The sequence below is a fragment of the Seriola aureovittata genome, chromosome 7 (genome assembly GCF_021018895.1).
Source record: "Seriola aureovittata isolate HTS-2021-v1 ecotype China chromosome 7, ASM2101889v1, whole genome shotgun sequence".
Classification (NCBI taxonomy): domain Eukaryota; kingdom Metazoa; phylum Chordata; class Actinopteri; order Carangiformes; family Carangidae; genus Seriola; species Seriola aureovittata.
This window is the reverse complement of record NC_079370.1, coordinates 23,752,021-23,767,761: the sequence shown is the minus strand read 5'-3', so window position 1 is coordinate 23,767,761 and position 15,741 is coordinate 23,752,021. Positions and strand designations below refer to the sequence as shown.

The window sequence follows — 15,741 nt, the reverse complement described above, 5'->3', positions numbered from 1 at the left end:
TTGGTTAAACTGAAGATTGCACATATGCTGTGACTGCATATAGTGTCAGTCTCTAACATATGTCACTGCACTCCACAAATACAACAAACCGTTCCAGGGCGAGAGCGTTCAAGATTATATATATATATATGTGAAAATATGCGTCAGCCGTAACAAATAATGCTGCATTTTGCTGCTCCACTTCAACAAACACAGCACATCTCTCTTCATCTGAACTGTGACACTTTTAAATGACACACTCAGTCACTCAATTTACATGTGAAGGTGCGGGCGGGAGAAGTGATATGGCTTTACAGCTCTTTCTTCATCCTCCCCAGTTGCCTTATCACCTCTCCCCGTCCCCTCTCTTTAAAGTATGACACCCTCACTGCAGCCCACCCCTCCAACCCCTCCCCCTCCCGCCTTCACCGTTCAGTCAACTTAAATCAACTGGACACGTGTGCTTTTTCAGAAATGACAAGTGCTGCACTCTGGCAGTGCCGCTCCCAACCTCTCATCTCAGTTGGCTGGAAACTTTTTACAGCTGTCAGCTCTTTCACCTCACACTAACACAAACACCCAGAAAATCGTCCTGGTGGGGAAGTGAGCAAGTCTTAAGTGTCTAGCGGAAGCAGTACAGTGACTACAGTGCAGTCATCTAAAGCATGTTAACCAGTATCTGGTCACAGAATGGAAAAGCGGCGAGGGCGGGGCCAAAAGAGCTATTTTGGGTTTTACATAGAGGAAATATAACACTAGAAAATAATATATTATGCACAAAGATAATCACAGCATTCTGTTTTTGTTTTAAATATACCATCACTGTTTCACATGATTAAGAATAACAAGTATAAATAAGGAATAAAAAGTATCACACCAGGAACAGAGTCATCTGCTATTTCCTAGGACAATTTCATAACATATTCACATTCACGACACACAAACACAAGCAAAGCAAAATGGGCTGCAGAAGTTTGCCAACAGTTTTTTATGCTATTCTAAAAGGGAACATATTCATAATGGACAAAATAATAAACAGTATACAAAACATAACAGAGGAAAAGCAAGTGGTCACAATCAAATGATATTTTCTGGCAGGACTGGCAGACAGCCTGAGTTTTTATAACACCACTTTAGGATGAGGATCAGGATCGAGTGCAGTTGTTCAGGATATGGTTGCGGGTTGCGAGATGGGATTGTGAGATATTTAACAGGTGAATACACAGAGAGGGAGAGACCACTGTGTCCCAGATCTCTCTTTCCCTCGAGTGTGCATGTGTCTGCTGCCAAACAAGTAGTATAAACTCGACACCAGCTCACCACACTGAAATCCATGTAAGGCAGCAGAAACGTGCACCCTTCATGGAAAAAGGGGCGGAGAATCAGGGCACAAGGATGCATCTTTCAAAAGGACAGGAGAACACTCAGATGCTCCGTAGAGCAGCGCTGCCTGCAAGTGCAGGGGTCCTTTACCTGAGTTGTAAGAATATGAGCCTTTGTCTGTAAAAGCAGAAGCAGTAGGGTTGATGTAACACAGATGACAAAAACAAAATGTGCATCAATTACAAAGTGGTTATTCTGACTTCACTATTCAACAGAGGTCTTGTAACGGTAGTGTTCCTAGCATGTTGGCAATATACTGTACTGTCTTTAAACACACATTTCTTTGTGAGTATGACAGTGTGGTTTTACTTCAGTTAATAAGAGCAAATCCCAGGGCTGAGTTATCAGCAACCTGAAAAAACATGTGTTGTTACCTCCACCAAGGAGGCTGTTTTCACCCGTGTCTCTTTGTAATAAAAGTAAAAAAACGGACCGATTTGCATCAAATCAAGGATGATGGTGGGATGCGATATGGGCCAGAGAAGAACCCATTCAATTTTGGTGCCAATATGGTTAAAGGGGCGGATCCAGGAATTCTTTTTATCACTTAACATTGTGAAATAAGGCATTTTTCAACATTTTTGTCAATTCTTAAGAAATAATGTTGATGTACAAAAAAAGCAGATATATACATGAGGTTCAGATCTATGACTTTGTACAATTAGGTGCACATCCAGATAATAGTCTGGATCTGACAGACGTGTGTAGGATTGTTTGTCCTTGGCGGAGGTATGCGTTTTTCTGAGTGTCATTCTCGGTGGTAACACACCGCAAAACAGCTCAATATCTCTGTCAGCTCTTTCTAACTAACAATTTCCTGATGAGCAGTTAAAAAAGATATTCAGATCTCATTGACACAGACAAGATGGATGTTACTGACTTTTTACTCAATTGTTGCAAATTTTTGTTTATCTGTCCTGCACCAGACAAAAGAAAATCAGCTGCCCTGGCTCTATGTATTTTTCAGCGTAACATTTAGAGTTGTGTGACATGTGTCAGGGACAGAGGCATTACATACTCTGCAGCCTCCTTGTTGGACTCTCTCCATGGAGCTGCCTGCGCTGTGTGTTTGGGGAGGCACGTGGGAGCGGGATGGAGGATACATCGTGTGTTTGTAGCTTGTACCAGTGTGGCTCGTCATCCAGAAGAGCAGTCTCCAGCTCAATCAGGATCTGTCAGAGGGAAAAGGCCACGGTAAGGTCTCTTACCTCAAACATGTCCACTGATGGAGTTACAGCACCACACAACATACAATGGTGCCACAGTTCATGTAATAGAGCTCCTCCAATGAGCGTCAGTCCCAAACAAACCCTTCCCTCTTGTGTGGTGTGTTTATTCATCAGAAGAGTTTTACAGAGAAAATGAAAACAACTAAGTTCCCTGTCGACGTTGGACAAAGACTAAACCACCAAAAACCTTGTCATGGCCAATGACCCCATTCAAGAGGCTCAGCTGAGAAACTGTGAGTGAGTGTCCCTGATGGGTGGGGTTTGGTTCTCTTACCTCTCCCAGGAATTCACTCTCCTCCTCCCTCACCCTGGCTTGGTCCCATAATGTGATCTCCAGCATGCGCTCCCGAAACTCCCGCCGGTGCACCGGCGAATACATAAAGGTCTGGTTCCATTTGGGCTCTAAGGATTTCTTTACCGTTTTTGTTCTCCTCTTGCTTTTGTCGCTGGAGGAACAATAATTCAAACTGTTTTTATTTACAACCATGATAGAGAAGAGCCACGAATACAACAGATCAATAGCACAACACAGGACAGAGTACAGCACTGTGGCATGCTGATGAGGATGAGATGGCAAGACGACTGTACTATCCTTCGGAAAAGGGCCACTTCCTGCATCAGTGCATAAGAAAGAACTGCTTAACAAGATGTAAAACTACACTGAACAACCAACAAAGTAAATGGACACATCCACAGATATCTATATTTCCTTTCCTGATGCTAATGGCTAAAAACAATAACACAGAACCTTGCGTTGACATCAATGCCCCCCAAAAAACCCACACTAATACCAAATCTACTTTCTTAAGATTATTATGAGTCTGTGCTGTCGACTAGTGTTCAACTGCTTTCTGAAAGAAATAAAATGAAATGGTATTAAGTGACTGTGGTGGGTAAAATAAGCAGATCAGCAGATGGTAGCTCTTCCTACTCTTACCTTCTATCAGGGAGGAAATAGATTTTGACATAAGGGTTCCTGGGCCGACCATCTTCCCTGGGTGGCAGGTCTTTGGCGCCCAAGATGGTGACGATTAGTTGATGGCCCACTTTGTCGTACCACAGTTTGACCTGCAGGGGCAGAGCAGAGACGGCCTGCTGAGAGACAGCTCAGGGCTAACACGAGTAACAACTCACACAGGGAATAATGCAGGAGAAGACAACGTCATTAAGTTAGAAATTAAGTAATTACATATGCGTTTATGTCTTTTATTAAGGCCTATCTCATTTCCAGTGACAGTGTTTGACTACAGCATTGGGTCTTCTCCTGTATTTACCCTTCAGAGACAAGGAGCAAGTTGTCTACCTGCTAAAATGATGTCAGGTCACATGCTTGGTGGGGAAATTTCTCAAAGTGTTCATTGAAACATGGACTTACTGTGTCATCGTCAACATGGTATGATGTTAAAAATGTCAAAATAAGATATTAAAATATGAGTGATACTTTAATATCTACATTAGAGACCCTCCTTTAGTGAAAAGATGTGTTTTTCATTTGTGTGCATGGTGCCATATTTATTATATGATCTGTATTCATCATGTTTTTTTGGTGTGTTTGTTTTAAAATGTGTTTATGATGAATAAACTGGCCTGAATGTCATTATAACTGAATTAAAATGCTAAAGGCAACATGCTCTGAAATTAACAGCATGTGCTCTGTTGAAACGATACTGTGTGTCAGTGATGATGATGTATCTAATAATGTTCTTCCAGATATTCAATGGGCATTGATGTGGAGAAATCAATCATGCTGTTGCAGGAGGAATCGAAGACAGTTCACACTAAAAGGGAAGTATGGACTCCAACAGAAGACACTTAGAAGAAGAAAAAGTCCAACTGAAGCCTTAAAGGGAGGAGATGAAATGAGAAATAAAACTTCTAAGCTCTTGTCCATACTTCTTTAAAATATGATTATGGGAGGGGTCTGCACTGTTTAAAACTACTGGCTATACATGCAGCAACGCAAGAGGGGGCATTCAAGATCTGGTATCGGGAAAAACAGACAGCAGGGCGCTTATTGGAAAACAAATTGTACCAAATAATCTCTAAACTCGTAGCCCACCAAAATACCAGATACTGCAAAATAGCAATATACTGTCTCCACATTCACCTTGGAAACTGAATGATTACATAATGTGTGATAATACACATTGTCCAAAAAACTGCTCAAATATACAACATCTAAGTGACTTTACAACGTGACCAGCTGAATAATTAACTGAGACATACGCACTTCTCCAAGAGTACAAAACTTACAAACACACACACGCACAAAGATATAAAAAATATTTACCTCAATTCTAACTCCGCATCATGTGTTTAGACACTTTGAAATTTAAGAAACACACGCTGCTTATCTTTTCAGAAATCTGCAGCCTCCACTATGTGTAGTAACAATATTCTCACATCAGATTCATACAAAGTTTGTTGAGGGTACTCTTGAGTAAAACAACACAACAGTGTCAGCAAGATAAATATCCAAAGCTCCGAGGAGGAGTATTAACCTTTAGGCTAACCGAATCAAGAATAGACAGTCACACAAAGTGATTCTATCGCGTGTCATAAAACAAAAAACCACAGCAAAGACAGCCTGATATTTACGATGACAGATTAAAAGAGACCCTCACAGCGAAGGAAATCCTCACAGCTGTGCCCGGTTTGAAGTTTGTTATTTGGGAGGTACAATTTGTTTATTCTTTAACTCTCATCTGGAAGGTTAAATGCAATTTGGTTTCCAAAACAAGGACGGTGAACTTGGTATCTTTTCACTGCAACATCAAACTCCAGACCCATTAACCATGATCTGCTAATTGGCATCACTTCAACTCGCACATGGAGGAATCCGCCTGTAGATGTATGTAGGGTTGGAATTATTAAGGCCTGGGTTCATGTCACACTGAAGCAGAAAACAACCCAAGTCCTTTGTCCTAGAAAAAATCATGGAGACACCCTCCAGCATTGCCGTGGTGGAGATCCCAAAGAAGTACTACAGAAGATGGGGTCAATCACTAGACCATAGAAGAAGAAATCAGGCAATGGGAGAGTGTCTCTTCAACTGTGTTCGGATTAGTTGAACATGCACTACTTAAGAATAATGATGTGAATGGGTTAAAATGAGTAATAAAAACTGTCATCATAACAGTGATACCAAGAAATAAAATAGAGGAAAATGACAATGCACTGCACTGAGAGGGAAACTTGAAACTGCCATTTCTCAGGGAATGCATTTTCCAAAGTATGGGAAACAGAAAAAAGGCCAGTCAACAGTCAATGAGCAAAGACCAAATAGAGAGTGTGCCCTGCAGACAGGGCCCATTACCTGGACCCTAGGGGCAAAAGGCGTTGTTCTTCTACTAAGGCTTTGGCTCTGGATAAGCAAAATTAAACAGCAAAAAATAAAGAAAAAGAAAGAAAAGAAAAGAAAATGCAATAAAACCAAAACCCCACAAAACAACAAAAACTCACAATACACTATAAACACAACAACAGAAGTTTGGAGTTTCAGATGGGAGATTCAGGTCAGTGAGTGTGTTCTTTCTCACCTTTCATTTATATCTGTGCTTCTCTGCGTCTTTCTACTTAATCAAAGATTACTTGTCCCTGAGCTTCTCTGCTCTGTTCTGCACAGGCCCTTTGAGCAAATTATCAATGGCTCACAATTATCTCCCTCTTTCTTCTCTGGACCTTTTCTTGTCTGCTTCAGAGCTTGCGTCACAGTGACGTTAACCCCAGTTGTTATCCTTTCGCACAATTTAAAGACTGCTCCAAAAATATACTGACAGTTGAGTCTGTGTAGAATTATTCATCAGGCACTGCATCTCTTACAAGGTTTATTCAATGAACTGTTCACTGTTTCAGTGATTAGCTGTTTTTGTCGGGGATTTCAAGGTCGGCCCTCTCATGGAAATACAGAACAGAACAGGTATAATAGGTAAGGTTGCAGAGCTTATTCTGATTGGCTGACAGGATGCAGTCGATGACTCTATGGGACAAATGGTGAATATTTACATTTAATCCCAATGTTAGTCAAACCCAGCCATGTCTCATAAATATCGATGTTAGAAAAACATGTCCTCGAGGTGTTCCCAGATGCTAAAGCTATTTCCCATGTGGATCCTAAAGTTGAGTGTGGATTTATCTCTTGCTTTAATGCAGCCTTTTACCCATTTACCCCAAGAGGGATTTTATACTAGATAATGGACAACACACATGGTAACCTGATCTACAATCCTGTGCTAGGTTGGTAAAGAGCCAGCTGAACAGGCAGAGTGAGAGGAGCTGTGCCTGGTAGCTCTAACAGTGGTTTCAACTAGGACTTTAGTCATATTTTGAGTCACATAATGAATCAACAATGTGAATATTTTACTCACTAACCTCACTAATCTTATTCATATGACTTCAACACAGGACGAATCAATCAAACAATGCCGCCCCTCCAGAGGATCTCACATGAAGTCTTTACGTCATGCTCAGGTCACTTACTGAAAGCTGTCCTGACAGGTACTGGGGGGCGTCCCTCAGCATACTGGGACTCATGGGGGATGTGACGGAGATAGACGGGCGATCCATCTTCTGAGACTCAAAAGAACTCGAACCTGACGGGGCACAGGCGACACGGTGAGATTACTAAGCAGTGGTGTTGGTTTTTAGTTTTTAGTTTTAGTAACGTGGGGAGAGATAAAACGAGAGAGGAAGGGTTGGGAGTAACAAAGATAGAGAGACGCAAGAAGACAGACAGGAAGAGGACAGGAGACCATGCCGTGAGAAGACAGAAATACAGAGAGGCAGAGTGACAGAAGCAACTCTCTCAGACATTTCCTTCACTTGATGTTTCTAGGCTGATTAATGGGATAAAATGGGATAATAACATCGGCTAATGATCTTGACAAGACTCACTTGATTCCAGTTGTGCATGTGTGCTGTCTGGTATCCTTGGAATATCTCTGTTAAAAAAAAATTAAAAAACAGAGAGAGTGTGAGTGTGCGAGGCAGAAGAGGAGGAGGGGTTGGAGAAGATCAATCTGAGCTAATGCTGAACGCACTGTGCTGTAATGACCGTAAGCACTGCATTAGTCTTCATTTACCCAGCATCTCCCTCAGCAGTGCAAAGCAGGTCAGATATAGGAGCTGACAAAGAAAAGGTGCTGCTGTTTTCCCCCCACAATTTCCCCATTCGAAAACAATTGGAAGGAGAGAGCGCGAGCCAGGTGGCAGGCTTTTATTCTGCTGGGCGGTGGAGTTCGGTCCCAAACGACGCCCAGGCCGACAGAGCCGCAGCCGGGGGGGGGGGGACAGATGTTAAATAAACTAGTCGGCCCCGCTCCTTCATAAACACATTCTGTGAGAACACCTGCTATGTTCCCACTTGGACTTCCCTCTTCATGGCTCCATATTATAGAGAATTAAATACAATTCAAAGTTAGCCCGAGTCATAAAGGCAGTGACGTTACGTGAATGAGCCATATTGTATTGTACTGTAACAGCTCTTAGAGGAAGGCTATGAATGGGGGGTGATGAAGGTAAATGACGTAGTTTCAGTCTGATGCATAATCCCTGCTCTAATCAGTTTTAATTTGTGATGTAGATGTTGTTCATGCATGTCTACTGTAAAGACATTGATTTTTAAAAAGTGTTTGTTCTGACTGACTACATCACATCTGAAACCATTCTGAAATTCTTAAAAAAAATACATTTTACTGCACAACAGATGCATTAACATTGAAAAGCTCTTTAAAAAAATCAACATTTATACCTGTAGATGTTACCGACAAACTACTATGTTTAGCTGCTTGGCAAAATAGTAACATGTAGTTTGGTTCATAAATTCATCCACTCAAGGTGATTGTTCCTTTTTCAGGGTCACAAAGGCCTGGAACCTATCCCAGCATGCACTTGGTAAGAGGCAGGACACTCTCAGTCCTGGTGTTACTTGTTATTGGTTCAATTTAAATTTTCAAACAAATATTTAACAAAAACAAGAAACTCGTGCTCAGAATGCTTGGTGTGGTATTTAACAAATACAGCACAGACTGTTCTCAAACCAAACAACTTAGTCACTGTCAACAGGGCTTCTTGTTGTTGTCTTGTGAAGAGTATAACGTGTGTGTCATTATTTGTGAGCTCTCACCCTATAGGCCGTGAGACCACTAACTCCACCTGCGGCTCAGGCTTGGATTCTAGTATGATATTGTAAACTTCTTTAAATGTGGCTCCTTGTAAAAGCTTCCCGTTCCACTCCAGCACCTGGTCACCTGCAAAAACACCAGAGATACTCAATATCACATGGAATATTTCAATCTGCCACTACCTGTGTCGTCACAGTGTAAAAAATACATATCATTATACAACAGTTAGTTCTGACCAAGCAATTTGATTGGATGAGAGGCATTCCATGAGCACTGATATAAAGTACAACAGCACCTTTAACTACATGTATCGCTCCGCTTCATAGGTGTTCTGTTAATCGTTAATCAGCGTTACATTAACGGTCGTTATCTTTCTTAGATTGTAACAAACTTTGCAAAGATCAATATATTTGCAGAAATAACATTTGAATTAAATGATGTGTGGTCGTCAGAAGAGGATGAATGGAAGAAACCTGGATGCTTCAGCAGTAGCAAGCTAGTGTGCAAGTCAGAGAAATGTTTATGTTGCTTAGCAACAGTCCAATACCAGTCCAGTTGTGGAACTCCTTGTGTTGGTGTAGCCAAATAAATGATATAAAAACAAATAAACAAACAAATCATAACCTGTTGTTGCTTATTTAACTAATATGGCGCACGTAGAACTGTTGTATAAAAGCAATATCACACTCTTTGTTGTGACGTTGTACTGAATACCAGCACGGCTCTGACTGTCTACGGTACGAGACCGCAGGCCAAGCTGATATTCAGTACAACATCACTCCCTCTCCTGGGATATTGCTTAATTATGTACCTCTAGAGCATGCTGAATACTACTAGATCCTGTCATTTCATTTCTATAGAAAAAATTGGGTCTGTGTTTTAATACCTGGTCTGAGGTGTCCAACAGTGTCTGCTAGACTTCCTTTCCTCACTTTTGTGATGAAAGCACAAAGTCTACCAGATTCTGTCATCTTGCCTCCCACCACCTGTAAAAGCAGAGAGGTGACTGGATTAGCAGTGAAACACATGTGTAAACTAAACCTGAACTGTGAGTGTTACTATAGCCACAGCATTAATGTGCCATGTTAACTCTTCATGAAGATGTAGCACGTGTAGGGTAGCTTGCAGGAGTAGTTTTTTTTTTCCAAGTGTCCTGTTGATGTCGTTGCTTTAGCTCTTGCCTGCAAGGTATGAATGCTCAATAAAAGCATTACAAGGAGAGGGGCAATGGTAAAAGTGCATCTCTGTTTTTTAACAAATGTCCCGGGCTACACTTTATTCCCCAGAGACACACTCTGGTGCCTCTCTGTGGTTCTGTAACAGTACAGGGCCGTGGGCTAGAGCTGTACTGTACAGTCCTGAGCTGCTGTACTCCACTCTGCTCAGCTTACATGGGCATCATACAAATAAAAATCCCTCTTAATGGCAGCTGAATGCCAACATACAAAGGAGCTTAGGGAAGTCTGCTAAATGAAATGGCTTTATGTAACAGGCAGGAGCCAGAGAGGGAGGCTCGCAAAGGAACAGAGAGGGAGAGATGGGCAGCGAGGGCAAGGCTGGCAGCCTAACTGATGGACTGACTGGCTGGATTGCCGAGGTGGTTGGCTGCTGCTGAGCGGACAGAAACGCACAGAGGCACTGAGCAGACACAAACATGCCATTTCAGGAGGCTCATTCAATCAGTAATGATTTTTCCCCATCTTGCTGCTCTCTGTTCTCTCTCCTCATGGCCCACCATGCTCCTCTGGACTTTGGCTGCTCAGCTTATTCCTGTTTTTTTTTTCCAGTGTACACCACCTACAGATTTATGCAACAGTTAAGAGAGAGAAGGGAAACCAAAGTATCTACAACAGCAGAATGTATTTTATATTTGGGAATGCAGTGAAATCACAAACTGACTGAAGGTTTAAGTCATGTAATCCAAGAGTAAGAACATAAGTAAGAATATATATATTAACAGAATATAAATAAATATGTAGGGATTGTGTCAATACATTAACACTGAAATAACTGTGCAGTGTGTCAGATGTGAGCAGTGACACAGTGACAACACTGACAGGCTCTGGACTGACTTGTTTCCTCTAAGAGGCAGAATGCAGTTCATTAAAGCAGTTCAATGTGAGTGAGTACAGAAAATTATAGAGCTCAATATCAAATGCTGCTAATTAATATTCATCAGGAAAATAATCAAGTCCCTAATGAATATTAATACTGAGTAGCACTATGATGTAATCAATAATTGGAAGCCAAGGAGAAAATCAGGGAGCCACACACAAAAATGAGGCCACAAATATATATATATATATATATATATATATATATATCACAGCTGAGAAGTTAGATGTTAACAGAGAAAGAGGGATCTCAAATTTACCCAGAATTCTTTGGCCTTACATATTCTGTGTCATATACTGTTTGTTCCATGTGTGAAATCTAACATGCTATTTTGGAAGTAGCATGATGGTGCCACAGCAGACAGCATGACGGTCCAGTGCAAAATTTTCAGTGTATGCACAAACAGACAGGTAAACAGACATATCATAAGCTCACCTTCAGACCAAGCAGAGCTCCTGAGTCTCGAGGCACACTTCCATCTTTCATTCGCTTGTTGAGCAAAATACGCCCTATTAGGCGATCTCCATCTTTGGACGGCTGCCACGTCACCGGGTGCTACAAGGTCAGAGCGACAACACACCTTTTGTTTAACAACTCATCCACTTGAATTTGATCACTTCAGACCAAAGCAGACAACTGTCCATAGTGAAAGGGGGGCATGGGGGAAGTATTTATTCACTCAGGGGACAAAGTTCACACAAACTCTGGTGGCATCGTCAAGACTTTTTGGTTTCTTTAGATAACAGCCAGCTCAGTTATTTAAATTCTAAATGAAGGAATGTTATGATCCTAATTATCGACAAAAGTATTGATGAAAAACTGACAACTTTTACGGCAAATTACAGCTCATAAATACAACTCGACAATACCATCAGGTGTTACTTCCAGAGCTTGTGAGAACCTGCCAGTGTGAAGGTGGAGTGAGCTCATGCAGCGCCCCATGCAGAGTAAAGCAAGCAGCCCCAACACTCCTCCTCAAACCAGCTCTTCAAACTGGAGCAGGAAGACCGGAGTCTCACTCCGGTGCTTCACTACACACACACGACCACCATCGAGTGGAGTAGTGAGGGGGTAGCAGACGATGAAAAAAGGGGGAAAAAGATCATCTATGATACAAAAAACAGATGAGGTAGACTATGAGGCGTCAGTTCATAGAAGAGAAAGGATGAAAAAACGAAAAGCACAGAGTAAAGCCATGAGACACAGAGAGGGTGGAATCACAGATGCGGCAGTGGAAGGGAAAAAAGAAAAACAAATGTTTTAGTTTTTGTGCAAAACAAATCCAATCTTCCCTGTTTTGTGCTTTTACAGTAATTTGAGTTTTGCTATAGAAGTGAATGGAAAGTTGGGCAGGAGGCAGGTTCTGTCTGGACTGGGTGCTGTGGGTAGGGCAGCAGAGTGACAGGGACGGGCCTGAGTAAAGGTGTTCCCACTGCACTAAACAGGACCGCTGCAGAGCAAGAACACAACATACGGAGGAGAACGAGCATGCAACTAGGAGAGACCCACATTCCTGTGTGCCATGACAAACAGAGAGGTTGTGTGTCAATGCTTTTCTTTAACAACTTCTATAAGATGTGTAGTTTCTGTTTGGAGAGCAAAACAGCAAGTACAAGTAGCAAGCAAAGAGGGTGCCCCCAAAAGACTTTTTCGGCAACACCGAGCAAGGTGGAGCCAAAAGTAACCGAAAAACAAAAGGAACGAAATCGCAAGAGAAATCAATTTATATGTCAAATAAAATCCAAAAAACAAACATCTCACCTATTTACACTTAGTGACAGAGAGCAAACAAAGACTGGATGGGTAGGTAAATAATAATAATAATAATAATAATAATAATAATAATAATAATAACAAAATGCAGGCTAGATTGTCTCAGTACCTTCTCACTATGGCTATGCTCCTCGTTTAGGGTAGTGCTACTGCACGTATCAACTCCCGAGTCTTTAACCTGCGGTTCACACCATGCCAAGTCCTCTTCAAATGAGTGTCCCCCAAAGCGCACCATTTTCTTTTGCCTCTCAGATAAGGTGTGTGTCGGCTCGGACATAAATGCCTGCTCAATAGTTTTTCTTTTTCCCCTTTGACTGTCCCCTACAGGTGTGGGATAAAAACAGAAAGAAAAACAGAAAAACAACATGCAAAGGTGTAAATAAAACGAAGGAAACATGAAATGACAAAAGACTCTAGGAGAAGGGGGGATGGGGGGAGGAGAGAGACAGAGAGAGGGAGAGAGATATTGGGGTTATGGGGCAGGAGGGAGGGGAGGGGGGTCAAGGCAGGGCTCCACATGTCTCACCAAAGACATTGGGGAGGCCTCGCTGCTATGCCAAGACGCATGGTCCCACCAATGGCCATCCAAATCTCCTGTAAGGTGGGGGGGAAAGGGCGCACATACACAAGAGAGGACAGCGAGAGGGACCAGTGAGGACACCACGAACCACAACGTACAGACATCAACATATGCACACACACACACGCACACACGCACACACACACACACACACACACACACACACAATACACACTCAAGACTAAACAAGACATCCAGACATACACGCTCACACATACTGCTCAAACTCAAAGGGTGATCATCATGTGCATTTCTATGATCCCTGTGGAGAAAGAAAGATGTAGCTCAGATCATAATACATAAAGGATCAATACTGACTTGACCCCCTCAACACTGCACAGAGAGGGAGGGACACAAGCCGCCTGCGCTCTCAGCCACACAATTCTCAGTTTTCACATTCCATTCATGGCCATATGGTTTCTTCCCGTATTTCCATGTTTTGCTTGTCCTCTCTGCAGGACACAAGAGTAAATCCCAGCACTCACTTACTGGTAGGAGGAAAACAGCCTATAAGCTCCATATCAAGACAAGCAAGACCAGACCTCTACCTCCAGACGAGTCAGAGTTTCTACTTAAAAGGTCTTAAACATGCTCCACCTGCACATCATGGGAAAACTCTTCTTATAAAGCCAGACAACATGTAAACTCAGCTCAAACTGTTATTTACCTCCTGCTACATTATTTCCTTTATATTCACTTTTTCAGTATGTTCCACTTCTACAGGCTTCAACACTGCGTTTCACATTGATCTGAATGACCAAAGGTTTGATTTGTTATGAAACGTGCTGTATTGGTTTACAATGGGATCAAGAATCCACATCTCTCTGTGACAGAAAAAAAATTAGGTTTATGCAAAATATGGGAAATGTGGTTTTAATTCTGAGAAAACGCTTACACTGATGCCGCTTCCAAATGCTCATACGTAGTATTATTTGTTTACTACAGAAGAGGATTAGGACCACATGTGGAAAAAAAAGATTTTTTTTTTTTAGAATTCTGACTTTAATCTCAGAATTCTGAGAAAAAAGTCAGAAAAAACTAATCTGTTCCATACTTTACAATCTGGTCTCAAGTTAAAACACTTCAAGGAAAAAACAGCAGAGGCACTATTTAACACAGTAAATGTCTTATGTTTAATGGGTGCAGCGATTGTTTTTGTCATCATGACACGTCAAGATCAGTTTCCTGAGACCCTCGTGGTCACTGTGTAATGAAACCGTGACACATTCCTGCACTTTCCCGTATGTTGCTTCAAAGCTGCAGATTTGTGCACAGTCATAAAGGTGTATTTGTCTAAAACTAAGGCTGATATTTCCTCTCTCTCCTGGAACACCTTACCCCTTTTATTCTCATCTTTATTTCCAAAGAACACTCTTGGCCGGGACTCTCGGTTCAAATCAGTAGACAACAATGCACATTTTGTTCCAACAAAGTTAGTATGCTGCTATCTTATCCTACAGTAGCTGCATCTGTGGGAGGGAGCAGGGCAGATCTTTAATGTGTTTAACCGGATGATTCAGATTGCAGTGCCACACATGCCTTAACTGACCTCAATCTAAAGTGCACCAGGGAGAGCTTTTAAAGATGAGGCTCTGGACACAGCCTTGAGAAATACAGGCGGGGGAATTACAGGAGGTTTCTGGGAGGATTTTTATTTTACTTTTCTAATCAATGCAGCTGATGGGTCAGACAGTAACTGCAGGTGGTAAGACCCCTCAAACCTATCTCACGCAGCAGATGTGATGCATCCATCAAGAAAACAGAGAGTACACGATATTTGAAACAAACGTAAACTCGCTGTGAGTATTTGATCGGATGGAGAGGCATGTCTGCAGAACTAACTTTGTCATTGTACAGGATTTGCCCTGTTCTCCCATGTGGATGCACAGAGCAGAGAGATGGAGAGCACTTTCAATTTGATTAAGAGGCTTAAAAATCCAAGCTAATTAAAAAGAGTAAAAAATATTGAATCCAAAGGTGGTGCGAAGATTCCCAATGGAGAGTGGTACGGAGGCAAAGAGTGCTGAGGGTTGAGGCCGACCAACTGAAAAAATAATTTGGGTTGTCAGAGAGGGGCTGCCGTTTGACTGCAGAGGAAGTGGTGATTTCTTTGTCCCCAGACCTTAGTGTGTAGCATATCTCTGCATTTAACACCCCATTATGCGGAGGCAATGGGCATTTAAATGTTATTCGCTTACACTGGCAAGTCATTTTACAATTCAGTAATAAAGTGTATTAAGAAATGGTCTTCATGAAATTGCTGTTATTAAAGCATATAAAGGATGAGTCATTTAAATAATACAGAAAGCCTATTTGGTACTGACAGGCCTTCAGCAGACACTGGTCCACCACTTGTACATGTGCTGTTGGTATACTTGGGAGTTTGCATGAATGTATGTAGCTGTAGTGAACCTCAGGGCACAGGTAAGGCTGTCTGAAAACACTGTGTTTGCGCAGCCCCTGAGCCATATACATCACATTCCCCACACTTCACTTCCCCTGCAAAGAGCTGGAGAACCTAATGGATCTATACAGGACAGGCCTCCTTCAGGCATTATCT

The 15,741-nt window shown here is 41.9% G+C and overlaps 1 protein-coding gene across 49 annotated transcripts in view; it reads right to left on the bottom strand.

Moving 5' to 3' along the window:
- rims2a (regulating synaptic membrane exocytosis 2a) overlaps window positions 1–15,741 on the bottom strand; it is a 143,956-nt gene that overhangs the window by 50,550 nt on the left and 77,665 nt on the right. For 27 of the 49 annotated variants that reach the window (XM_056380027.1, XM_056380020.1, XM_056380024.1 and 24 more), the window contains 10 exons: window positions 12,711–12,922; window positions 11,264–11,383; window positions 9,600–9,699; window positions 8,716–8,839; window positions 7,485–7,531; window positions 7,071–7,183; window positions 5,908–5,955; window positions 3,529–3,659; window positions 2,866–3,058; window positions 2,381–2,534 (listed from right to left, as the gene is read on the bottom strand). In XM_056380027.1, the coding sequence (XP_056236002.1) occupies window positions 2,381–2,534; window positions 2,866–3,058; window positions 3,529–3,659; window positions 5,908–5,955; window positions 7,071–7,183; window positions 7,485–7,531; window positions 8,716–8,839; window positions 9,600–9,699; window positions 11,264–11,383; window positions 12,711–12,922 (1,242 nt within the window). Of the gene's footprint in view, window positions 1–2,380; window positions 2,535–2,865; window positions 3,059–3,528; window positions 3,660–5,907; window positions 5,956–7,070; window positions 7,184–7,484; window positions 7,532–8,715; window positions 8,840–9,599; window positions 9,700–11,263; window positions 11,384–12,710; window positions 12,923–13,127; window positions 13,196–15,741 lie in introns of all 49 variants that reach the window. The other 22 variants (XM_056380040.1, XM_056380058.1, XM_056380049.1 and 19 more) reach the window with 6 other exon arrangements.